General features: G+C 44.7%; 1 protein-coding gene across 1 annotated transcript in view; it reads right to left on the reverse strand.

Moving 5' to 3' along the window:
* SLC12A1 (solute carrier family 12 member 1) overlaps positions 1 to 27,176 on the reverse strand; it is a 199,763-nt gene that overhangs the window by 98,685 nt on the left and 73,902 nt on the right. The window contains exons 12-16 of the mRNA XM_073618670.1: positions 24,492 to 24,615; positions 13,024 to 13,125; positions 3,556 to 3,711; positions 1,736 to 1,835; positions 1,539 to 1,650 (exon numbers count right to left, since the gene is read on the reverse strand). Coding sequence (XP_073474771.1) covers positions 1,539 to 1,650; positions 1,736 to 1,835; positions 3,556 to 3,711; positions 13,024 to 13,125; positions 24,492 to 24,615 — 594 coding nt within the window. The remainder of the gene's footprint in view (positions 1 to 1,538; positions 1,651 to 1,735; positions 1,836 to 3,555; positions 3,712 to 13,023; positions 13,126 to 24,491; positions 24,616 to 27,176) is intronic.

A 27,176-nucleotide genomic window follows, 5' to 3' on the forward strand; every position in this document is an offset into this window, starting at 1 on the left:
TGCTAGGCCAGAAACCTAAGGCCTATCCCGGGGACATCTGGCTGCTAGGCTAGCTGAGAGCCTATTCAGAGGTAGTGCAGGGTTGGGACTGCAGGCTTGTAGTCCAACCAGAAGCAACGGTTCCACTGGCCGGGGAACCCATCGTGGTCGGAGGTAGAGGGGAAGCTGTTGCCACAAAGGGACCATCCACCTTGCTACCAGAGACCACAGTGAGTGAGCTGAGGCCAGTACCAGGGCAGACTTCTCGCCAATCGGGGATGGTGAAGAAGTGGGAAAGCATCAGCAAGTGCCAAGTCAGGAACTCAGCAGGACAGCAGAGGTGACGCTTGTGGAGTGCCAAGCCAGGGACCTAACGTGTCAGCAGGGGTGAAGCTTGAGGAGTATCTGTGAGTGCCAAGCCAGGGACCCAGCAGTGAAGCGGGGGTGACGCTTGAGGAAGATACTCAGTGCTACAGTGAAAGAGCTCAGGGGATCCTGTGGCTAGTGGATCTGAAGTCTAGTGAGAGAGACTGGGAGCTCGTTGAGTGAAGACCCACAGTGAGTGAGTGTGAGGTAAAGAGGACTTTTCGTTTTGCAGATAGTTGAATACCTTTACCGTTAGTAACAGCTACAAGATTGTTGCCATAGGAGACAATGTCCTGCCTATACAGAAGTGGTGTCCGGCTGGAGGCCCTCACCTTTATAGCTGTCTACCTATAGAAGTCTCTGAGTCTGCCAATTAACATTGCATCTACCTAATGATGTCCTGGCCCTAATCCTCTCTCCCACAGTTCTGTTTAAGAGACAATAAATCTCTTTGCATTCAAAAAGTGTCTGGTGCCCACCTGTTCATCTTGCATTACACCCACCATGCCTTGTAACCCACTATACACTGAAGGATGTTAGCTGTCCTTAACTGGAGGTCACCATTTGACTTCAGGGGCCCCAGGACTTTGCTACATCTTTTTTACATGTCCAGAACTGTTAGGTTGTACGTTCGTTCTATTCTCCTGTTTGCTTTAAAAAATTATAATAAATGTTATAGTTGAATTGTTAAAGTAAACATGCTGTGTTACTGGAAGACAATAGTGCATTGTCCACATGAGCACTATTAGTCCCAGTTTCCAGTGTATATCCATAGGAACAAAATTACGGCCCTGAAACATAGCTTTGTTGCACACATGCAAAAAAGCACCTTCTTACAGCAAGTACGGTTGATCCATTCTAAGTGACATTCTAGTCCTCCATTACAATTAAGGAGATTGCTGGCCCTCAAGCACATTACAGCAAGCATAGCATTAACTAATAAGCATTAAGCAGTGAGCATTCTGTCGTTGACGGTATGGGGTCTCCAGTAGTACGCCTCTAGTAATTTCACACCCCTGACTTTCATAGACAATAAGGAAGCAAATACAATCTCTAAAAGGTAAACCTACGTAATTAGAATAATTGATAACTGTACATTTTTATATTCTTTGTTTAGCCCAATTGTTACAGCTTCTCCTTATGTCATGACATTATCATTCCCTAGGACATCATCTTTAAAGTTTTCTACTTACAACAAACACTTCACAGCATAGACAGATTCCTATATTTCTGGTGAAGGAGTGCGTGATATCCAAAAGGGCTGGTCTTGTCATTGGTGCACCAGTTAAGACCAAGCACTGAGGTCTGCAAAGACAAACAGACAAATTACACTTACATACTGGTTCAGAATGACAGAGTAGACTATCCAGTGATGAATTATGGGAAGTACCTGAAATTTTTTACATGCTCATCTATGATGTTTAATTCCAAGGCAGAGTTTAAGGCATTTGTGTAATAAAGAGCTTGTGTTGAAGATCCCCAATTTACATCTGCATAGGAAGACAAAAAACTGTTACTGGAGTTTATTATTAGTGGAAAATGAAAAGATAATTGTCTAAATATCTCCTTTTCTATAACTCTCTGTCTACACGGTAGCACATTAGAGAAGCTTTCTAGGCGATATAGTACAAACACAATGCAATGTAGCGCTCTCCTAGATAGGTTGCTAGAATAGTTAGGTAAATCTAGTTCTTTTTGGCTCCCCTGTACCCAGTGGAGCAGTGTGTGATTATTGTAGACTGTTCTAGGTTTCACTGGCTTCAAGCTCAACTACTTCCTCCTACCTTCTAGTGGATTCTAGAATGTAGTGGCCTGGAAGGGGCAGACTCACAGTCTGAATATGTATCTGGCCTTGGCCAATCCCTGGAGAAGAGGCCGAGTAGTTTGCTGAGGGTATGCATAAATAATATGAGGCCTGGGTCAGCAAGGTTCTTGTCCAGTAGGAGAAGTTCCCAGCCTGAGGGCTGCTTGCACTTATCGAGGGTCCAGCTTTGCTAAGCTGGGGGGCCTACTTGCTGACAATCTCTGTAGCTAAAAATGGATTTCACTGAGGATCTGGTCTGGAGAGTTTACTGGAGAAAAGTGAAGTTGATATTGAAAGGAGGCATCCAAATATCCAGCAACATTGTGAGTACAGACCTGAGTGTAGGATCCTGGTGACAGTTGCAGCTGCTATCCCTAGTGCATTCAAACTAGTGCTTTCCTGGTAAGGGACATTTCTGATGGTGTCTCTAGTGCTGTCCATTATTGCTGGGCCTTTGTTAGAGGGACTGTCCTAGGAAGTAGTGATAAAGAGGAGAGTGTCCTCCAATTGCTGTTCAGTCTTCACGGAGTATCCCACAGCTCTCTATATGATACCCATGTTTTTCAGCAATATATTTGAAAAAGGCAACCAATAGACTGCTAATTGAGCCAGAAGTGTGACTGTTGCTGTGTGCATGTCTGCCGTTGCACACATTTGGGGAAAGAAACCAAGGCAAACCAGTGGCTCTTATGGGGGTGAGTGCTACAGCTGTCTGGAGGAAGCCATAGATACTAGCTCATTCTGATAACTTTGGTATTACTGGGCACCTACTGGGTCATTTCTGTCTGATCTCAGCATGCAGCAGTTATCCCTGGTCCATACATTTTTTTGGGGTGGTCTTTCGGGATCTTTTGAAAGCACAGAGTTTCCTGAGAGTCAGACAGAGAAATCAATTGAGACATTATGGGTGTCAAGGATGTCTGCTTTGGTAGGCATTTGTGTCTTTTGTGTAGCATAGGTAGGTAGACCATTTCCAGAGGTCAGACTGTATCCTAATATCTGAGATCTATCTGATCGATGATCATCTTTGCTCTCTGATTGTCTGACTGCTACAAATAGAATTGTTAACATAAATTGAACTGATAACTAGTACTAAATCATAACCAATTGTCTATTACTTACTACTAGTATATTAGCTGCAGGATTTCTTAACGTACTCTTTCTAACCGTCCTGGTACAGTTTCCTGATTCAGGAGTAAAGGGTAAGCTTGAGGTGGTATATATCTTTCTGGATAGAACTCAGCGCCAAGAGCAGGAAGGCTTTTCCTTGACTATCTTTGTGTCCTGCCATGGCCTAGTGAGTTGCAGATGCAGCTTCCACAGTATGGCACCCTCCCTCAAACAACTAGGTACATTTATATTCTTAACAGTTACATTAGATATGGCATATTTTTGTTCTTTCATACCTGGTTTTTTGTATGTCACATAAATATACAGAAAAAACTCGATGCCGTATGTGATGACAGCTGCCCACCAGTTGATGACGAACATTACACCACAACAGAGCATGGCTCCAAACAAAGACACCCACATGTTGTAATATTTGAATGCAGGTCGCCAGCCTGGGTAAACAGAAAAGCATTTTTAGTATAAGATTTTTGATTGCACACTATGAAAATAACAAACATATGTTTTAAAAAATGTCGTTTTTAAGAATGTTTATGTGGTAATTTACACCCCTACATATAGAGAATTATTCCTTCCTATTTTATGCAGTATTTATCAAGAATAAATGTATGTTTAATTTTCCTTGTAATAGAATTTTATATTATGAACATTAGTTATGTCTGTGTTTTTAACATATAGTTACATTGTTAGTCAGGTTGAAAAAAGCCCATTTCAGTCCAATCAAACAATAGAAAAGTTGAATAAATAAATAGAAAACCTCAATATACAGAGACCTGTATTCCTTTGCTGATCCAGAGGAAGGCAAAAAATGCTATAAAGCAGCTTTTCTCAACCTTTTTACTCAAGAGGTTGAAATAATTTTCAGGTATCTTGAAACCCTGGCTAAGATTCAAGAGAAGCTCCAGCCTCCCCCAGAAAAATTAAAAGTCAGCAGTTACAAATACAGTAGCTTCTGAGTTTTAATATAGGGACACTTACCTGTTCAGGGATCCAGCATTGTCCTCACCAGAGCCAATGCTTCACAGCCGGTTCCCACTGCGCTGCACCTTGTTAATGGTCCTGCAGTCTTCTGGGACCTGTGATGTGTCCCAGAAGGCTGAGGGGGAAGGGGGCGCACCTAAAAACCTGGTACCCGCTCCCAAAGAATGCAAAGAAGCGGAACTTCCCCTTTTGGGTGAAGTTCCGCTTTAATCCATCAGGAGTCAAGGAAATTCTTCTTGCATTGGTGGTCAGTGGAAGGAATGATCTCTTACATTGCTGGTTAGAATACTCCCTGACATTCAGATGAAAAGACTATTGATGTCATGCTACTTGTTCTGCCAAATGGAAATGGACCTGGAACTATGAAGGCACCATCAGATGGAAGGTCAACTAACCATAGCTCAAGGAATGCTCAGCAACCTTTAGCGCAGGGGTAGGCAACCTCAAAGAGGTGGAGATCTACCTGAACAACATGGGAGAAGTCAAAGATCACTCAGCACAGTGTCGCCCTGTGTCGCCCCCTCACACCTGATTTAAACCTCTAATTGCCGTACTACAGCGTTGCAATCGCGTGAATTGCGCGGCAATCATGGGTTTTAATCAGGTGGTGAGGAGACAACATATTGCCCCCTCATCACCTGTCAAATACACTCAGATTGCTTTTCAGGGGAGCAGCAGTGCCTGCTGCACTTGTGAATGAGCCCTTGCATTCAGCAGCGGCACCCTTAGTGCTTTTTCTTGTAAAGTTGGGGGGTGGTAAAACCCTGCGGTTGAGTCATCAGCCAAAGGTGTACACATACCACAGTAAGAATTAAGCCCCCTGTTGCTTTTGGTGGGGCCCCCGCCTGCCAATCGCGACCTATTCAAGTAAATAGGGCCACTGTGTAAGTGCTCCGCAACTGCATGCTTCTGCAGGCTCCAAGGGGTTAAAGCAGGTGGGAAGAAAGCAACCCAATGCTGCTTGCTTTAACCCCTTGCTTAATGTACTGCACAAGATTGCAGGGCACTTACAGAGTGGCCTCATTCACTTTAATGGGTCATCCTTGGCAGATCCTACACCCACCAACTATGACAGGGCATATAACTCCTGCTGTGGCTGCCACAGGTGTACACTCCTGGCCACTGCAGTTAAAGGGGGTGTGGGTGGGGGTGATAAAAACCCTTACTGTTCTAAGCCCCCTATAAGGCTGCTTCCACAATGATGTGCTGTGGTTTACCTTCACCGTGGGTGCAGCGCAGTGCATCTGCAACTTTCCTGGGTTAGCTGTGCCTTGCCATAGACTTCTATTATATCCTGCAGGTGTGGTGCACTTTCTGAAAGCACACAAAAACTCCTGCATTCAGTCTATGGCTAAGTGTAGCAAACCTGCAGGAAAGCTTCAGGTAACTGCACTGCACCCGTGGTGTTGGTAAGCCACAGAGCATCAGTGTGAAAGCAGCCTTATACTATTATGCCCAATGTATTGCTTCACACTGACCTGAAGATCTCTTCTTTCCTGTTGCTGGCACCTCACTCTGGAGACCGCTAGTCAGGATAAGAGGTGGAGTGCATTTGGTATCACTCCACATGGGACAGGAGCCAGCACTACAGAGGAGACATCAGCTTATGTGGCACTTGCTCCCTACTACAGCTCTAACTTTACAAGTAGTCCCTCTGCTTTGCACTCTGTGTGATGTTCTGGGATGGTGGGTCAGCAAGCCCAGACCAAGATCTACCAGTTACCTGTCCGCGATCTATTGGTTGCTAACCCCTACTCTAGAGGAACCCTGGGGTTCAAAGGAACCCCGGTTGAAAATGTCTGCTATAAAGCATGGTCCAATATGCCCCAGCGAGGGGAAAAAGTTACTTCCTGGTCCCCCAAGGATATAGTACATCAAAGGCATACCTTTGAAACCAAGAGTTACTGTAGTCAGATCAGTAAAAGATACATTTCAGTTGGTTCATATGCATTACTGCACTGGGTATATATTTTTCTCTCTTTTTTATTTTTTTAAAGACCTGTTAGATGCATATCTGATTTTTTACTATATAACACGCTCTCTTTTTATCATAAAAAATCTTGGCTCTAGACATTTAATAAACACTGCAGACTAATGTCTTTTTTAATTCTTCTTATCCCTGAGCTGCTTGTTTCTTGCCAATATCACCATTAAATATCAGGTTATTATTACTGACTTATACTGTGTCATAATTTCATATAGCTAATCAATAAAACGATGCAGAAATGTGTGTTTTTAGAGATACAGCTTGTAAGAAGAATATTGGCATTCCTGTCATTACATATTCTATATACGCTCAGGCAAGGTTCAGCGAGATGCTAGATAATGACAGCTCCCTCAGTTGACTACGGCTTGTGCTCTGCCATTATTTATTGGATGTGTTTCTGTGCATAAGTGTCCCCTTTGTGCTTATTAACATTCGAGTTATCATTCATAAAGTGTTTTTAGTAGCATGCAGTGTTTTTTTTTTTTTTTTTATGAATAATGTTTTTTTTTTTGTACAGTAAAATGAAATACCCAGAAATAATGTGCAATATACTGTAGTCGTCATATTCCTATATTTGAAATGTGGACATTTATTCCAATCTGATTTAAAACTGCGGTGGCCTTCCCTGACCATTCGTTGCTCTGCTATATCCGACAATGCGACACCTTCATACAGCGATAAAGTATTCAGCTACAAATGAGCAGAACTCCAGCCCAAATTTTTGCTGTAGATTTGGATAGCACGGGAAAGGGTTAGAGCCTCTGTTAGGATTTTATCAGGCTACTTTCACACTGGGGCCGTGCCTCGATAGCGCTTTTCGGCCGCTAGCGGGCGCTTTTGACCCCTGCTAGTGGCCGAAGAAAGGGTTAAAACCGCCTGTGTTGCGCCGCTTCTGAAGCGCTTTTCAGGAACTTTGGAAGCGCTGCCCATGCATTCCAATGGGCAGGGGCAGTTTAGGAGGGCTGTATACACCGCTCCCAAACCGCCCCAAAGATGCTGCTTGCAGGACTTTTTTTCCCTTCCCGCAAGCGCACCGCCCCAGTGTGAAAGCAGTCGGGCTCTCAACCTGGAGTGGCATGGAAGGCGGTTTTCAGGTGCTTTACATGCGCTATTTTTAGAGCTAAGATGCCTGAAAACCGCCTTCAGTGTGAAAGTAGCCTTACTGTCTTTGTTCCCACTGGGAAGATTTCTAGAAAGACAGACAAATAAATCTTTTCTGCCGTGAGAGAGAGAGCTGGCCATCAATCTTTCTTCTTATACACTCAGTTTCAATGGTGGCTCAGACCTTGTCAGCAGTGTTAATTTTGACATCAAATTTCGATTTAGTTTTAGTCATAGTCTTTTGACCAAAATGTAGAGGAAACAGTAGGGGGTACTACTAGAAGTATTACCAAGAGGGCGGACTTCATAGGCCAAGAAACAATGGAGGAGGAAACAATATAAACAATCAAATTTATTGAAAAAATACAAACATTATCTTCAAAAAAGGTAAAAATCGTAGCATATTTGCATCTGTGTTTTTAGTGCAGTGAGCCCTTGTGCATCTACGCGTTTTGCCATTAGGCTTCTTCAGGACACGGCCAAGGTTCAAAGATGAAACAGATAAGAGAACAGATTTCTCTATCTTTATTTGGATCATAATATTATATATACCCACGATCTAGGTGAGATTTTGAAAGTTTAAATGAATCTCAACTATTTTTGCAAAATTCTTGAGCAGGGGCAAGTAAACGCACAGGAGGAGCAGAAGAGGACAACAGGAGAGAGAGCACTGCCGGGCAAGTCCCCAGGGAGAAGAACAACTGTTCACAGCCAGGAGGGCTGGTGAGTGACATGAACAGGCCTGAGAGGACTGGGAGAAGACAGTCTGGGAAGGGTGCAGAAGCAGAGGAGTGAATTGTGGTGGCACGGGCAGTGGAGAAGGGCAGCTGCAGCCAGGAGGGCTGACAGGGCCTGAAGAGGTGGTAATGGGAGCAGTAGCCGCAGGGATAGCTAGCACTGGGACTTTTCTATTTTTTGCTACATTATAGGGGCCGTGGTCCCTGCCTGCAAAGGGCAATTGCTAAGGCCTGGCGGAGCCAGTGTCAGGCCTAACCACTTTGTGCTAGCTTTGCCTGAATCTTAACCACTTCAATACCGGGCACTTACCCCCCTTCCTGCCCAAGCCAATTTTCAGCTTTCAGAGCTGTCACTTTTTAAATGACAATTGTGCGTCATGCTACACTCTACCCAAAAAATTTTTTTATAATTTTCTTCCCACAAATAGAGCTTTCTTTTGGTGGTATTTGATCACCTCTGCGTTTTTTTTTTGTTAAACAAATAAAAAAAGACCGGAAACTTTGAAAAAAAAAAAACGTTTTTCTTTTGTTTCTGTTATAAAATTTTGTAAATAAGTACGTTTTCTCCTTCACTGATGGGCACTGATAAGGCGGCACTGACGGGCACTGATAAGGTGGCACCGATGAGGTGGCACTGACGATGGGCACTGATAGGCGGCACTGATGGGCACTGATAGGCGGTACTGATGGGTGGCACTGCAGCACTGATGGGCATTGATAGGCGGCACTGGTGGGCACTTATGGGTGGCACTGGTGGGCACTGATGGGCACTGATAGGCTACATTGATGGGTTAGGGGTCTTACATTTTATATTTCATTTTCTTTTTCATTTTTATACATTTTTCATTTTTTATTATTTTATAACATTCATATCTTGTTCACATTTAACGATACACTTACACTGTTGTAGCTGACATCAATGTTGGGCTCAATTGTGTTAGGTTGCTGCCTGTCTTGGGAGGGATGCATGTAGTGACATGTTCCCTTCCGTGACGTTTGTAGGTTGCCGCCTGTCTTGGGAGGGATGCTTGTAGTGACACGCTCCCTTCCGTGACGTTTGTAGGTTAAGGGAATTTTTTCCCACACTCAAAATGGCGCCTTGATGCTCGGGATTCAGAACGAGGCTTGGCTTCCTTTATATGGTGGTGAGTCGCTGCGTGGCCCGTTCCCCATTGACAACGTCAGATGATGACGAAACGCGTCTGGGAAGGTACGCACTGACGTCACCACGCTTCCGGAGTAGAGGACGGGCTCCGTTTGTTTGTTTGTATGCCGGCCGGCTTTTTGTATACGCGATTTTACTAAACTAACTGTAAGTTACTACTTGTTTTATAATTAAATACTAGAAAGATTTTATACTATGGTGAGTTCTTCTTCCTTCTTGGTTACCCGTGGCTTCCGTGACGGTGATATGTGGCAACGCAATTGAATCTGGAGTTTTACCCCCCATATGAACATCGGGAGCGCCAGCAAGCTGAAAGGCCTTGGCTGGGCTATAGCCACTTGCCCTTTTACGCTTGCCATCTGGTAAGCAGGTTTAACTATTAGGGTGGATTGTCACTACTGCTTCAATATACACGGTGGCGGTGCTGTTTATCTGGAAGGATATCAATATCTCTGATGTCATTTGCACAGACTGTTCAGTTTGAGCGCAGCTTTCCTTTTTCTTGAACTATTTAATTTGGTGTGATCGCACTATATGCTGCTGCTAGTTTTATACACATTTGTTTGTTAAGCGCGGTTCTCTCTATTTACATGGGCACTGAAAGGCTGCACTGATGGGTACTTATGGGTGGCACTGATAGGCGGCACTGCTGGTCACTGATAGACGGCACTGCTGGGCACTAATACGCGTAACTGATGGGCACTGATACGTGGCACTGACGGGCACTGATAAGGTGGCACCGATGAGGCATCACTGATGGCACTGGTAGGCATTGCTGATGGGCACTGATTTCCATCTGCCTGGGCACTGATTGCCATCTCCCTGGTGGGGGCTGCGCTCATAAACAATCAGCACAGACTCCCCCTGTCAGGAGAGCCGCTGATCAGCTCTCCTCTGCTCGCGTCTGACAGACGCGAGTGAGGAAAATCCGATCAATGGCTCTTCCTGTTTACATCGTGATCAGCCGTGATTGGACACCGCTGATCACGTGGTAAAGAGCCTCCGCCAGAGGCTCTTTACCGAGATCGGTGTAGCGATGTGTCAGACTGACACGCCGCACCACCAATCGCCGCGATGCAAGCCAGCAGTTATCCTGCTGGATGTCATATGACACCCCCAGTCAGGGTAACTGAACTACCGCCCGGCTGTCATTCGGCAGGAAGTGGTTAAATGAGTGAAGATTAGAGAGGAAGCAATGTGTAGGAGGAGAAATGGAGATTATATACCAGAGTGTGTAGAGTTGTCCCAAGTAAGTTCTACTATTTCTAATGGGCATCCCATACTTCCCTTACCCCATCCAAGTTCAATCTCCTCAATAAAAACACAAAAACAAAGTACATGGACTGTTCTATGTCTCGGAGTGTGTGAGAGGTGAATGCCGGGCTGGGCGGGGTGACAGGTGGACCACAATACTCAGCAGCTCCTACGGGGGTACCACTACATACGTATGAATGTGAGATAGGGGCTTGGATTGTAAAGAAACAAATAAAGCCACCCGTGCAGCTGGACCAACCGTAGCTGGTAGATACAGATCATCACAGATCATCACAAAGAAACAAATAAAAGCCTGGTGCTCAGGGTATATTAAGCGCAAACTGCAACAGACATAAATCAATAAATGAAGTAGTTTAATAAACCAATAATAATTGACAGTAATGACTATTGAATAATAAAACCAAAATGTAAAAAAATGTTGCAGGAAGCACCACAGTAACACAAGATTAAAAAACCACAATGACAAAATCTTTAAAAAGTTAAATGGTATAGCATCAAGTTTCAATAAGTAAAAGGCACTTGCATTGATGGACAGTCAGCCTTCGAGCAACAGGAGACCAGCAAAGGAGATCAGTCCAAAAAAATCCCCAACCGAAAACAATGGGTGAAATGGTGGAAGCAGAGTACAGTACTTACAACAGGAGGCAATGGATGAAATGAAAGGAGCAGAGAAAAGTGGAGAGGAGAACGTTCACGACTGCCCCGTGGTATAGGGAGTCTAGCATCGTACAGGGGAGCTCGCCGGCTCCAGTATGCTGTTGACTGGCTGTGGCATGCGCTGAGCCGAAGCTCCGCCGTGAAGTTAGTAAAGTTAGTCTGTAAACTAAGGTCTGTTTTGTTCGTTTATAGCAGCAGTTTGTTATTTTATAAACTTACAGCAGGCCGTGGCCATCTTATGTGTGGGCATCTGAAGCCAGACTGGAGAGTGCCCTCCAGCTTTAGTAAATCAACCCCACTGCGTACTGGGACTTAGACACCACTTCCAAGCATGTCAGCAGAAGTTAGTGGAATCTTCAGATGAAGACCTTATCCTGTAAAGCAGAGTTAAATATCCTAAGCTGTTCATGTTTTCAAAAAACTTCCCCATATGTTATGGAGATGAGAAGATGCTTTGTATTAAAGGAGAAGAGAACTAGGCTGAGCTGACAACACTGGGTGATATGTTAGCACAGTAGAGGCAGTGTTGTCTGTTCAAAAGCCGTGGCTCATCGCATCATTTCCTGTTTGCAATGCCTTCTGGGAAGGGGCGGCAACTTCCTCTGACACTGCCGTTCCTATGGAAACCTGAACTGAAACCTATTACACTACTTGTGCTGCACTGAGCATGTGCGAGATCTGTAAGGATGAGATCCAGGAAGAAATACAGTCTGGCTTCAGATGCCCACACTTAAGATGGCCACGGCCTGCTGTAAGTTTATAAAATAACAAACTGCTGCTATAAACGAACAAAACAGACCTTAGTTTACAGACTAACTTTACTAACTTCACGGCGGAGCTTCGGCTCAGCGCATGCCACAGCCAGTCAACAGCATACTGGAGCCGGCGAGCTCCCCTGTACGATGCTAGACTCCCTATACCATGGGGCAGTCGTGAACGTTCTCCTCTCCACTTTTCTCTGCTCTTTTCATTTCATCCATTGCCTCCTGTTGTAAGTACTGTACTCCGCTTCTACCATTTCACCCATTGTTTTCGGTTGGGGATTTTTTTGGACTGATCTCCTTTGCTGGTCTCCTGTTGCTCGAAGGCTGACTGTCCGTCAATGCAAGTGCCTTTTACTTATTGAAACTTGATGCTATATCATTTAACTTTTTAAAGATTTTGTCATTGTGGTTTTTTAATCTTGTGTTACTGTGGTGCTTCCTGCAACATTTTTTTACATTTTGGTTTTATTATTCAGTAGTCATTACTGTCAATTATTATTGGTTTATTAAACTACTTAATTTATTGATTTATGTCTGTTGCAGTTTGCGCTTAATATACCCTGAGCGCTGGGCTTTATTTGTTTCTTTGTGATGATCTGTATCTACCAGCTACGGTTGGTCCAGCTGCACGGGTGGTCCTTTTTTTTTTTTTTTTCTCCCTCCACTTTTTTGTATAGGTTATGGTTTATGTATACAAAATGTCTGAGCACATGGTATGGTAAATATATACGAGTTATATACCACATGTCCTGTTTAGAGCTCTCCAGATAGTCCATCGTTGGCGCTGGGCTTTTATTGTGGCTTGGATTGTAAGCTCCTTGAGGGCAGGGACGGATGTGAATGTACAATATACTGTATATGTAAAATGTTGCATAAATTGACAGTGCTATACAAGTACCTATAATAAATGCATAAATATTGCCAAACCCTGAATCTTAAAAGTGCAAAACAGACCTTCAGTAACAACACTTACAAGCACAGTGAAGAATGTTTTTTCTCAGGGCCATGTACTGTAGTATTATTTTGCACAAGACTCACTAGAACCAAAGGCCAATCTTGTACATATGGATTATACTGACCTGGAGATTTTGCAAATGAAGCATGGAAGCATGAGAAATTGATCAAAGCATACGAGGCCAAGAAAAAGTTGGAGATGATGGGGGCAATGGTGTTCAGTTCAGCTGTAATAAAAAAAACAAAGTAACATGTTAAATATGGAACTTTATGTACAGTATAGCATGTGAGCCACACCAAAGCCACTGTAAGCTCACTGGGGCTGATGTTCCGAAGTTGTAGAAAGAGTTCTCTTAGCAAACTGAATGTTCAAGTGTTACTAAATCCACAACAGTAAAATCAGTCTGTATATGCAGTAAAGCATGCTTGTTATACTCACTGTGGAACATAAGGGGTTAATCCTGTATATTGTGTAAAAAGGCTGTTTGATGCTGTCTTCTCTGATCCTCCCCTTCTTCCACTGTCCCCAATCCATTTCCTAATAGCACAGAGCCTCTGGGGCACCCTGCACATGCTCAGTTTGGTATGTATTGCTAGAGAGGTTTTTTTTTTTTTTTTTGAGAGGGTGCATGTGATCAGCACAGGACCAATCAGCACTGTTCAGACAGCGGGTCAGGGGTCATAGAGTCTCACAGGACAGTCAGAGCAGAATGAAAACTCCTCCTACAAGCTTTAACCAGACACTAATGCCCCGTACACACGAGCAGAATGTCCAACAGAAAAAGTCAGACGGAAGATCTTTATCGTATATTCCGATCGTGTGTAGGCCTCATCGGACTTTTTACGTAGAAAATTCTGACGGACCTAGAAATGGAACATGTTCTAAATATTTCCGACGGAACCAATTCCTATTGGGCAAAGCGCTCGTCTGTATGCTATTCCGATGTACCAAAAACGATGCATGCTCTGTTGCAAGTACAAGACGGAAGCTATTGGCTACCGGCTATTGAACTTCCTTTTTCTAGTCCCGTCGTACGTGTTGTATGTCACCGCGTTCTGAACGGTCGGACTTTGGTGTGATCGTGTGTATGCAAGACAGTTTCAGCGGAATTTCGTCGGAAAAACCTTCAGAGTTTGTTCCAACGGGAAAACCGGTCGTGTGTACAGGGCATTAGAGAAGTCACGAGACTTCTGAATACTGCTGATTAGGGATGAGCTTCGTGTTCGAGTCGAACCCATGTTCGACTCGAACATCGGCTGTTCGTTCGTTCGTCGAATTGCGAACGATATGGGCCGTTCGCGCCAAATTCGTGTGGCGCGTCACGGTCCATAATTCACTGCTGCATCGCAGTGCATTGCTTGCTGATGATTGGCCAAGCATGCACTATGACCCGCATGCTTGGCCAATCACAGCGCCGCCTTAACAGAGAGCCATAATTGGCCAAAGCCAAGGAGGCTTTGGCCAATTATGGCTCAGGGGATTTAGTACACGCCCCACACTATATAAGGCCGCCTGCACGGCGGCCCTGTGCAGTGTGTTCCGGTGTGCTTAGAGAGAGAGAGAGACAGTGTCATTTCATTTGAGTTAGCTAGATTAGGCAGGACAGTCAGTCAGTTAGCTGCACTTAAAGTGTATTGTGTATATATATGCATCCCAGGTGTTGCATATATATATATATATATATATATATATATACACTGTATTCAGTTTAGCTAGATCCATTCCTGTTATCTTCTAGACTATTTACATTTAGTGCAGTGCGTCCTGCTCACAGTGTTCAGCTAGATCCGTTCCTGTTATATTCCTACTGACAGGCAGGCTTGTCTTGTTACAGCATTTTGAAGAAAATCACTGGTGTTCTTTTGATCCTATTAGTACCACAGTCAGGCAGCTAGACTATTTACATTTAGTGCAGTGCGTCCTGCTCACAGTGTTCAGCTATCTGTTATCTTCTTACTGACAGGCAGGCTTGTCTTGTTACAGTATTTTAAAGAAAATTACTGGTGTTCTTTTGATCCTATTAGTACCACAGTCAGGCAGCTAGACTATTTACAGTTAGTGCAGTGCGTCCTGCCCACAGTGTTCTGCTAAACCTACAAGTAAGTGGGGTGCGTCCTGCTCACAGTGTTCAGCTAAACCTACAAGTTAGTGGGGTGCGTCCACCTCACAGTGTTCAGCTAAACCTACAAGCTAGTGGGGTGCGTCCTGCTCACAGTGTTCAGCTAGATCCGTTTCTGTTATCTTCTTACTGACAGGCAGGCTTGTCTTGTTACAGTAAATACAGCTACCTGAAGAAAATTGCTGGTGTTCTTTTGATCCTATTAGTACCACAGTCAGGCAGCTAGACTATTTACAGTTAGTGCAGTGCGTCCTGCTCACAGTGTTCTGCTAAACCTACAAGTTAGTGGGGTGCGTCCTGCTCACAGTGTTCAGCTAAACCTACAAGTTAGTGGGGTGCGTCCACCTCACAGTGTTCAGCTAAACCTACAAGCTAGTGGGGTGCGTCCTGCTCACAGTGTTCAGCTAGATCCGTTCCTGTTATCTTCTTACTGACAGGCAGGCTTGTCTTGTTACAGTAAATACAGCTACCTGAAGAAAATTGCTGGTGTTCTTTTGATCCTATTAGTACCACAGCCAGGCAGCTAGACTATTTACAGTTAGTGCAGTGCGTCCTGCTCACAGTGTTCTGCTAAACCTACAAGTTAGTGGGGTGCGTCCTGCTCACAGTGTTCAGCTAAACCTACAAGTTAGTGGGGTGCGTCCACCTCACAGTGTTCAGCTAAACCTACAAGCTAGTGGGGTGCGTCCTGCTCACAGTGTTCAGCTAGATCCGTTCCTGTTATCTTCTTACTGACAGGCAGGCTTGTCTTGTTACAGTATTTTAAAGAAAATTACTGATGTTCTTTTGATCCTATTAGTACCACAGTCAGACAGCTAGACTATTTACAGTTAGTGCAGTGCGTCCTGCTCACAGTGTTCTGCTAAACCTACAAGTTAGTGGGGTGCGTCCTGCTCACAGTGTTCAGCTAAACCTACAAGTTAGTGGGGTGCGTCCACCTCACAGTGTTCAGCTAAACCTACAAGCTAGTGGGGTGCGTCCTGCTCACAGTGTTCAGCTAGATCCGTTTCTGTTATCTTCTTACTGACAGGCAGGCTTGTCTTGTTACAGTAAATACAGCTACCTGAAGAAAATTGCTGGTGTTCTTTTGATCCTATTAGTACCACAGTCAGGCAGCTAGACTATTTACAGTTAGTGCAGTGCGTCCTGCTCACAGTGTTCTGCTAAACCTACAAGTTAGTGGGGTGCGTCCACCTCACAGTGTTCAGCTAAAGCTACCTGTAGAAGGTTGGTGGTGTTCTCATACTACAGGCAGGCAGTTGATTTTGCTAGCTGCAGTATCAGTACATATATATATATATATATATATATATATATATATATATCCCAGCTTAGTGCAGCTACAGGCCATTAGTATGTCTGGAAGGCCAAGAAGGAGAGGCAGACAGTCACAAGCCAATAAGAGAGAGCAAGCAGGCTCTGTGTCTAGTGCTGGTCGTGGAGACGGTGCATCCTCATCAGCACGTGGCCATGGGACAAGCTTGGCCTTTTTTTCGGCAGCTGGTCATGTTGAGCCGCAACATGCGGAAGACTTGGTCGAGTGGATGACCAAGCCGTCCTCATCCTCCTCATCCTCTCTCACCCATGCCCAGGGTACTTTGTCTGGCAAAGCAGCGGCCTCTTCCCTCGGCTCAATGTCATCAGTGACTCCTTCCCTAGCCCCACCATGTCCTCCTGAGGAGTCCCTCGAACTGTTTGACCACAGTGTTGGGTACATGCTCCAGGAGGATGCCCAGCGTTTGGAAGGCTCTGATGATGATACTGAGCTCGATGAAGGCAGTAACACGAGCACGGACAGAGGGGGTGCCCAAGAAGGACAGCAATCTGGCAGTCATGCTCCCCCTGCTGCAGCATACTGCCTGGTTTGCTCCAGTGATGAGGAGGGAGGGGATGATGAGGTCACTGACTCAATGTGGGTGCCTGATAGGAGAGAGGAGGAGGAGGAGGAGGAGAAGGCGGCACATCACCAACGAGGCAGGATGCCCTCCAGGGGCCAGCCTAAGGGCAGCGCATTGACTGCATCACACCCCAAAGCTCCACATGTGCAGGGCGCTGCAGTCTCTGCGCGTTATTCAAAAAGTTCTTTGGTGTGGGCCTTTTTTGAGACAAGTGCATCAGATCGCACCGCTGCTATTTGCAACATATGTCTCAAGCGTATCTCGCGTGGCCAAAACATCTCCCGCTTGGGTACCACATGCTTGACCAGACATATGTTGACCTGCCATGCAGTTCGTTGGCAAGCGTATCTAAAAGACCCACACCAAAGAACAAAGAGGACCTCTGCTTGCTCCTCATCAGCTGAGATTTCCAACCCCACTAGACCTTCAGTCCTCTCTGAGACCTGCACTGAGAGGAATGAAGGTGTAGAATTAGGTGTGTCACAGCCACGTACTTGTGGGCAATCTGATTTTGGTACACCGACGTCAGATTGTACCAGGCAAATTTCCCTGCCCCAGCTGCTGCACCGCCGAAAGAAGTTTGCTCCCAGCCATCCACATGCCCAACGGTTGAATGCTAGCTTGGCAAAATTGCTAGCACTTCAACTGCTGCCTTTTCAGTTGGTAGACTCTGCCCCCTTCCGTGAGTTTGTGGAATGTGCGGTTCCTCAGTGGCAGGTACCCAAACGCCACTTTTTCTCACGGAAGGCGATTCCGGCTCTCTACCAGCATGTGGAAGGCAATGTCCATGCCTCGCTGGACAGGGCGGTCAGTGGTAAGGTGCATATTACCGCTGACTCATGGTCCAGCAGGCATGGACAGGGACGTTACCTAAGTTTCACGGCGCATTGGGTGACTCTGCTGGCAGCTGGGAAGGATGCAGGACAAGGTGCAGTAGTGTTGGAGGTTGTTCCACCACCACGCCTCCAAAATGCTAATGATTGTGACACACCTCTCTCCTCCACCCCCTCCTCTTCTTCTTCCTCCATGGCCTCTTCCTTGGAACCAGCGGTGCTCCGTAGTCGTTCAAGGGGCTACGCAAGTACGCAGGCCAAAAGATGCCATGCGGTGCTTGAGCTGGTGTGCTTGGGGGACAGGAGCCACACTGGGGCAGAGGTTCTGTCAGCTCTGCAGGGGCAGGTTCAGAGGTGGTTGAAGCCACGCCAACTTAAGGCAGGAATGGTGGTTTGCGACAATGGCACCAACCTCCTCTCTGCCCTCCGACAGGGACAAATGACCCATGTGCCCTGTTTGGCTCACGTCCTTAACTTGGTGGTGCAGCGGTTCTTGGGCAGGTACCCGGGCTTACAGGATGTCCTGAGGCAGGCCAGGAAAGTCTGTGTGCATTTCCGCCGGTCATATAATGCCAGTGCTCGGCTGACGGACCTCCAAAAGGAGTTTAACCTGCCCAAGAACCGCCTAATCTGTGACATGCCCACCAGGTGGAACTCAACGTTGGCCATGCTGCAGCGGCTGCACACGCAGCAGAGGGCCATCAATGAGTACCTGTGCGACTATGGCACCAGGACAGGGTCAGGGGAGCTTGGTTTTTTTTCCCCACGCCAGTGGGCCATGATCAGGGATGCATGCACTGTCCTGTCACCATTTGAGGAGGCCATGAGGATGGTGAGCAGTGACAGTGCATGCATCAGTGACACTGTCCCCCTTGTCCACCTGTTGGAGCACACGCTGCGTGGAATAATGGACAGGGCACTTGAGGCAGAACAGAGGCAGGAAGAGGAGGACTTCCTTAGCTCTCAAGGCCCCCTTTATCCAGACAGTGTTCCTGCGTGCCCGCCGATCACACAGGAAGAGGACGAGGAGGAAGAGGAGGAGGAGGAGGAGGAAGATTGTGTCAGTATGGAGGTGGAGCCTGGCACTCAGCATCAGCAGCAGTCTTTAAGGGATCAGTCCCAAGAAACACATGGACTTGTACGTGGCTGGGAGGAGGTGGCTGCGGACCATGTCGTCCTTAGTGACCCAGGGGACTCCGGACCGAATGCCTCAGCAAACCTACGCTGCATGGCCTCCCTGATCCTGCAAAGCCTGCGTAAGGATCCTCGTATTCGTGGTATCAAGGAGAAGGACCAATACTGGCTGGCAACCCTCCTTGATCCACGTTACAAGGGTAAGGTTGCGGACCTTATCTTGCCATCGCAGAGGGAGCAGAGGATGAAACATCTTCGGGAGGCCTTGCAGAAAGGTCTGTGCAACGCGTTCCCAGAGACTGGGAGGTTACAAACTCCTGTTTCTGCACAACGTGTTGCTGAGGCTTCGGTCAGTCAAAGAAGGAGCGGTGGAGAAGGTGGCCGTCTGACCAATGCGTTCAGACAATTTTTTGGTCCGCAGCCCCAAAGTATGATCGGTTCCAGCAACCATCGCCAGCGTCTGTTTTACATGGTGCAGGAATACCTAGGGGCAAGATCAGACTTGGACACCTTTCCCACCGAAAATCCTCTGGGTTACTGGGTCTTGAGGATGGATCACTGGCCAGAGCTTGCACAGTATGCAATTGAGCTACTGGCCTGTCCTGCATCCAGCGTTCTTTCGGAACGCACATTCAGTGCTGCTGGAGGCGTGGTAACCGATCACAGGGTGCGTCTGTCCACTGACTCGGTCGATTGACTGACCTTCATAAAAATGAATGAGTCTTGGATCACCACCAGCTACCAAGCACCTGATGCTGATGTAACCGAATAATTTTTTTTGAAATCTCAGATCCCTTCAAAGACTGCCTATGCTGATGCTGAGTGACTATCCCTGAGTAATTATCCTCTTCCTCCTCAATCATCACGCTGATAGCTTGTAAGAACATTTTTGGTTCTGGGTGCCACCACCAGTGCCTAAGGCACAATTTTTCAGCCCCTGTTTAACAGGGGCGTGTAATTACGATTTTTGATGTAATACTTTGCAGCAGGGCTCGTTCCTGCATTCCAACTAGAGTGTCTGTGAGGGGTTGCAGTGTTGTGGCACCAGCACCAGTGCCTAAGGCCCAATTTTTCAGCCCTTGTTTAACAGGGGCGTGTAATTACAATTTTTGATGCAATACTTTGCAGCAGGGCTCGTTCCTGCATTCCAACTAGAGTGTCTGTGAGGGGTTGCATTGTTGTGGCACCAGCACCAGTGCCTAAGGCCTAATTTTTCAGCTCCTGTTCAACAGGGGCATGTAATTACAATTCTTGATCTAATATTTCACAGCAGAGCCCTGTGAGGGCTTACAGTGTTGTGGCCACAGCAACACCTAAGGCCCAAATTTCTGCTGAGTATATAGGGCAGGACCCTACTTTCAAACAACTAACTTACAAACAACTCCTACTTGCAAACGGAAGGAGACAACAGGAAGTGAGAATAAATCTACCCCTAGCAAGGGAAATTCTCTCCTGTAAGAGTTAATATGGGAAAAACATTTCTCCTTTCCACTGATGCTTTCCAATCCATTGGGACAAAAAGTGAGGTGAAATCTTCTGAAGAGGAGGAAAGACAGCAAAACAAATGTCACGGGGGTGATAACCCTTCCCTATGTTTTCCAAAAAGCTTAAAAAAGATTTTTTGGCTGGAGCTAAACACGTTAAAAATGTACCCGTTCAAAATTACAAAGAGATTCTACTTAACAACAAACCTACAGCCTGTATACTGCTCTTCAGAGTATATAGGGCCTGGTGGACCCACACCTTTCCTTATTTTAATTTGGGTGCGGGGTTCCCCTTAATATCCATACAAGACCCAAAGGGCCTGGTAATGGACTGGGGGGTACCCATGCCGTTTGTCTCACTGATTTTCATCCATATTGCCAGGACCCGACATTACATTAAACCCGCAAGCAGTTTTAAATGAGATTTTTTCCTTTAAAAATGACATTTGGTGCAGGGACTGTTCTAAACACGGGAAACACGCGTCACTTTACAGGCATACTATAGACACCCCTCAGGTACGATATTTAAAGGAATATTTCACTTTTTTTTTTTTACTTTAAGCATCATTAAAATCACTGCTCCCGAAAAAACGGCCGTTTTTAAAAGTTTTTTTTGCATTGATACATGTCCCCTGGGGTAAGACCCGGGTCCCCAAACCCTTTTTAGGACAATACCATGCAAATTAGCCTTTAAAATGAGCACTTTTGATTTCGAACGTTCGAGTCCCATAGACGTCAATGGGGTTCTAACGTTCGTGCGAACTTTCAGTCCGTTCGCAGGTTCTGGTGCGAACCGAACCGGGGGGTGTTCGGCTCATCCCTACTGCTGATGAGATAAGATGTAGAGCGGTTTATATTTTCTAACATAATTGCATTTCCATGTTCTGTGTACTGTGGGAGACCAGATATAGTGAATGCAGTGTCCTGGGTTTAGTAACACTTTCAGTTTGCAAAGTGAATGTTCAACTAGTGAAAAAACTACAGCTACAGTAGGTTCCCTTCAATCATCCCAGCACATGTAAGCAAAAATTATTTCATTTTCACATAATTGGGTATGCGTCATGAACACAGCTTTACTCGATTTATCAAGCTTAGCGAACATTCACTAACTTAACAGGCTCAAACAATCTCTCTAAAGCAGAACTAAAGCAGAAAGCAGAGAAAGTCAAAGCGTAACTCAACTGTATCTGAGCACTACAAACTGAAAACAGTATTTAACACATATTTTGATGTTCACAGCAAACACCCTTATCTCCATGTCTCCATGCTTTATTTTGTTGAGAAATCGCTTTGAAAAACGTCCCCCCCCCCCAGCATTTCTAGCTGTAGCAATCTTGAGTAAGGGCAGATGATTTATGTATTGTTTACTTCAAGGAATCCATCTGTCCTTAGCTCAGGCATACAGACAGGAGGATGTGCTTAGTTGAGAAAAACAAGAAAAAAAAAATGCCTATGAAGACTACTGGGATGTATGACATAATTTTGGCCTAGGCTATAAACCAGGAAGCTATACAAGGAAAAGAGAGCGCACGGCTGCCCTAGTGTACTTCCATTTTAATGATACAAATGCAAAATCAAACAATAGAGGATTGCACTCACAAACATGGGACTTAGATCGCATGTACAGCAGGATGTATATCTCCCTTCCAGGCCTGTATAACTGGGTTGGCTCCCAAGAACGAGTGGTGATGGTGACTGCGGAATCTGTTTCTTCATGTCGTCAGGCTATGTCTGCTGTAGGGCACGCGCACGGTCCAGCCAGCACTGCGTGACGTCACTCGCGGCCGGAGAGGAAGGACAAGGTGAGTGAGATGTCTCCTCTTTAGCTAACAAAAAACGGTTGCCAAGACTACATGTTTCGGAGGCGGGGCCTCCTTCTTCAGACCAGGAAAGGAGACATACATCCTGCTGTACATGTGATCTAAGTCCCATGTTTGTTAGTGCAATCCTCTATTGTTTGATTTTGCATTTGTATCATTAAAATAGAATTACACTAGGGCAGCCGTGCGCTCTCTTTTCCTTGTATATTTCAGATTAAGTCCGCCACCTAGTGGATCTTTGAGAGAGCTGCAGCACCTAGAGCAAGAGAACTTTTTCTATATAGATTGTGAACATTTGAGAGTTGGTTGTGGGGCCAGCGCTGACTTTGTTTTTTTTGTGTTTAGAAACCAGGAAGCAACTGAAAAAATGTAAAAGAAAAAAAAAGTTTAAAATAAGTAAATATAATATGCCTTTCCATCTATTTACTAATGCTAGCCGAAGGAGAAAATAGTTGTAAAGGCAGAAGGTTTTTTTAATCTTAATGCATTCTATGATTTCTGGACCCTCCTACTCCCCCCCCCGTTGCCTTCTGGGAGACACACAGGTTCCAGAAGACAGCGGGACCATTCAGAAAGCACAGCGCGACTCACACATGCACAGTAGGAAACAGGCTGTGAAGCCACAAGGCTTCACTTCTTGTTTCCCTTAGTGAAAATGCCGGGGCCTGAAACCCACAGCCGATGGACGAATCGCCTAGGGCTGCCGACATTGCAGGATCCCTGGACAGGTGAGTGTCCTTGTATTAAAAGTCAGCAGCTACAGTATTTGTAGCTGCTGACTTTAAATTTTTTTTGTTTACAGGCTGGAACTCCGCTTTAAGGGAAGACATAGTTACATATTTCCAAGTAAAATTGAGCAAAGTAAATCACACTTATGCCCCGTACAAACGATCGGACTTTCCGCCAACAAATGTTGGCTAGCAGGTTCTCAAATTTTCCGACAACAGATTTTTGTTGTCGGACTTTCCGATCGTGTGTACACGAGTCCATCGCACAAAAGTCCACGCATGCTCGGAATTGTACATCACTACGTTTGTAATTGTTGGCCAACATTTGTGTGACGGTGTGTATGCAAGACAAGTTGGAGCCAACAACCTTCGAACAAAAATCCACGATTTTGTTGTCGGAAAGTCCGATTGTGTGTACGGGGCATAACTGTGCTCAGTTAATTGGCTGTTGCTCACTTAAAGTGGTTGTAAACCTCTGAAATGAAAAATGAACAGACCATATCCCTCTATTATGTATACTAGCCTCAATCCAAAGCAGCAAGTGTGATTTTTATCTTCCCTATGCTATCTGCATTAGTCACTTCTAATGCTGTATACACACAACCAGACTTTTCGTCGGACTGAACTCCGAAGGACTTTTCGACGGAGTTCCAACTAAACGGACTTGCCTACACACGATCACACCAAAGTCCTATCGTTTCGACCGTGATGACGTACGACCAGACTAGAATAAGGAAGTTCATAGCCAGTAGCCAATAGCTGCCCTAGCGTCCTTTTTTGTCCATCGGACTAGCATACAGACGAACTGATTTTTCGATCGGACTCGAGTCCGTCGGAAAGATTTGAAACAGATTTTTCGATAGAACAGATTTTTCGATAGAAAAGGTCCGATGAAGCCCACAAACGATCAAATTGTCAGACGGATTTGTTCCGTCGGACCAGTTCGGTCGAAAAGTCCAGTCGTGTGTACACGGCATTACAGATTATCATGACAACAGAGAATCCTGGAAGACAGCCCCGTCCCCTTTCCAGCTCACAGAAGGTTACTGACAGCCCCAGCTTTGCATGCTTCCCTATGAGACTGTGTAGAGGGGGTGTGTCCTCCATCCCTACCCCCCTGTCAATTCTCAGATTGCGCTCAGCTCCACACTCTATGCAATGCAGCGTGTGACCTCAGATCCCCGCCCCCTGACAAATAGCCATTGATCTGTGTGTTTAGAAGGCTGTAGAGAAGAGAAGGCTGCAGACACACAGGTACAACTTATGTAGGAGGATTTGTTTCATTTCTGTCCATCACCTGAGGCCAGTCACTTCACTGGGTGTATGTGAGGGTTTACAACCACTTTAAAGTCCTTCTGTAACTACATGCCTACAGGGTGACAACACTACAGTGATTTCCCTGTTGAACAAACAGAGTTTTCACCCTGATGAAAGAATTTGAAAATAAACAGATCAAAACCTGGTAAACTTTGTTACAGTGGGACTCAGATACACAATAAATACTGTGTTATTGTATTGACTGAATTATATATGTCATTTTTAACTTTAAGTAAGCTCTATGAACAACATGACTAACCAATCAGGATAAAGGCCAGTGCAATCACAAAGGTAAGAATGTATCCTCTGATAGGCTCGTTGTTTTTTCCATGTCCTTTAGCGAAAAAGTGAAGTGCTGTGTAAATGTTATCCTTGCAGAGAGCCTGTGGGGAAATCAATACACGCACTTAACTTATTTCTTTGCAGTAAAAAATGTTCCAATCCACTATATGACCCTTCATCACAAAAATGATTTACTACCTTGAACTGATTACAAAAAGACTGTCATCATAGGTTGCATTAAATTTTATTGGTGCTGCCATATAATATTTAACCAGATAATCATTTGGACTGCACCTTTTGAAGATGCAGTATAAAATTGTTAACATCGCTTGTAATTTGAAAGTGGTGCCGATTGTGGCACAAGTGCCTTTTTTCGAGCCTTCAGAACTAAGATTACATGCCATTAACCCAACATCTGAATGCCCCTTTCACACTATTAAAGCCTACATTTACTATGTCTCATAACCCCTGCTCAACCTCTTTATTGTTCACAAGCTAAAGTCTGTACTGTGTGAAATTAAATAGTAATAATATACACAATTCTTGAGATCAAATTAATTAAATTACGATCCATTTCTAAAAAGGATCTCCAACAGTACACATCTTTACATATAGCTTTGTTGCAAAATACAGATTTTCAGGAGTTCTTAGCTGAAGGGTTTTATTAGCTTTAATGGTTCCAGTGAAAAGAAGCTATCATGCTGTTCAATTATTATTATTAATTATTATATTTGGACTTGTAAAGAGCTGAGCTATGATATAGCTTATGTTAGTTCTTCTAAAATATATTAAATACTGTACTTCATAAGAATATTTCTTTCTCCTCCATTGGGGAACACAAGAGGTCTTTTACCCTTGGTTTATACTGCCACCTACAGGAAGAATGGACACTGGCAGGCAAACAAACTGTAGGCTAGCTAGCCCATGATAATCCCTACTACTGTGTTTCTCCCGAAAATAAGACCGGGCCTTATATTAAATTTGGCTACACAAAAAAAAAAAAGGAACTAGGGCTTACTTTCAGGGGATGTCTTTATTTACGGTATGTACAATAATCTACATTTATTCAAATACAGTCATGTCATCTTCTGGAAAAAAAAAAAAAAAAAAAATATATATATATATATATATATATATATATATATATATATATATTTTTTTTTTTTTATATATATATATATATATATATATATATATATATATATATATATATATATATATTATATATATATATATATATATATATATATATATATATATATATATATATACCCTGATCCTTTAAAGCATGATAGACAGCACAGTGCTTGTGCTGTGTCATTTACCCCTCTCTAAGTTCTAAAAAACCTGGAATAAGACAACAAAATGTTTATTCAAAAGTTTGCCCTCTCTGTCTTCTCTCCCCCTCAGGAGTCAGCATTATGAAATTCTGTAATCCCAAGACCTGGCTAAAGTTCTTGTAAAATTATGTAATCCGTTCTGTAAAAAGATTATATAATGTGCAGTGTGTCTCCTTGTGTAACTTTATTGTGGAAAATACCTTATTTACAGCACTGTTGGGCGCTCACGTGACCTGCCGGAGCTCTTATTCCTCACTCCGAATACTACAGAGCTAGGGGGGAACAAGATCCCCGCTGATGTCAGCCCGCTCCAAGCACTGCAGAGGGAGGGGCCGCTGACGTCAGCCGGGAGAAGAGGAGAAGATCTCCGGTGGGTCACGTGAGTGCCCAGCAACGCTGTAAATAAGGTATTTTCTACAATAAATTTACACAAGGAGACACACTGCACATAATATATTTTTTTTACAAAACAGATTACATGTTTTTACAAGGACTTTAACTAGGGCTTATTTTTGGGGTACGGCTTATATTGCAGCCATCCCCAAAAATCATGCTAGGTCTAATTTTCGGTGTAAGGCTTATTTTTGAGGCAACAGGGTACTACAGACATGCTTCAGTTTTTTGCTAGTGTTCTAGGAGGAGAGATGTCTTTTTTACAGCTGTGCTGTTAAAAGTCTAACCTATTTTTGTTCTTCATGTTTCTTCAATCAAAAATCTTTGTGACCTGTCCTCATGCTGGCTTTTATAATGCTGCAAAGTGATCCTGCTGGGCTGAACATTGCTTGGCAAGTCTGGAAGAGACCTATGGGCACTGGGTTCTGCATAAGGCAGTTTCCAGTCCCTGTTGTGGTAGTGCCACATCACTTGCCCTGTCTCTGATGACTCACTCTATTAGTAAGCCAATCAAGCTGAGAACCAGGAGCTACTTCATTTGTTCAGATTGTTGGGTGTCTTTAAAGTGGTTGTAAACTCTTACACACCACTTTTACTTACAGGTAAGCCTATAATAAAGGCTTACCTGTAGGTACTGGAAATATCTCCTAAACCTGCACGGTTTAGGAGATATTTACCATATACGCTTGCGCCGACATTATGGGTGCATGCGCACTAAAGAAAGGGCACGATCGTGACTGCCGGCTCCCTTGCGCATGAGCGGGAGTGACGTCACGCGACTCCAGCCAGTCACAGAGCCGGAGTCCATGTCCCCTGAAAGAAGAGGGGTGAAGATGGACGTGGTCACCAGCTGGGACATCGCAGGCTTCATTTGCAGTTAAGTGCAACATAATGGGCTAGTATGCGATGCATACTAGCCCATTATGCTT

This window comes from Aquarana catesbeiana, linkage group LG03, assembly GCF_042186555.1.
Source record: "Aquarana catesbeiana isolate 2022-GZ linkage group LG03, ASM4218655v1, whole genome shotgun sequence".
NCBI lineage: Eukaryota > Metazoa > Chordata > Amphibia > Anura > Ranidae > Aquarana > Aquarana catesbeiana.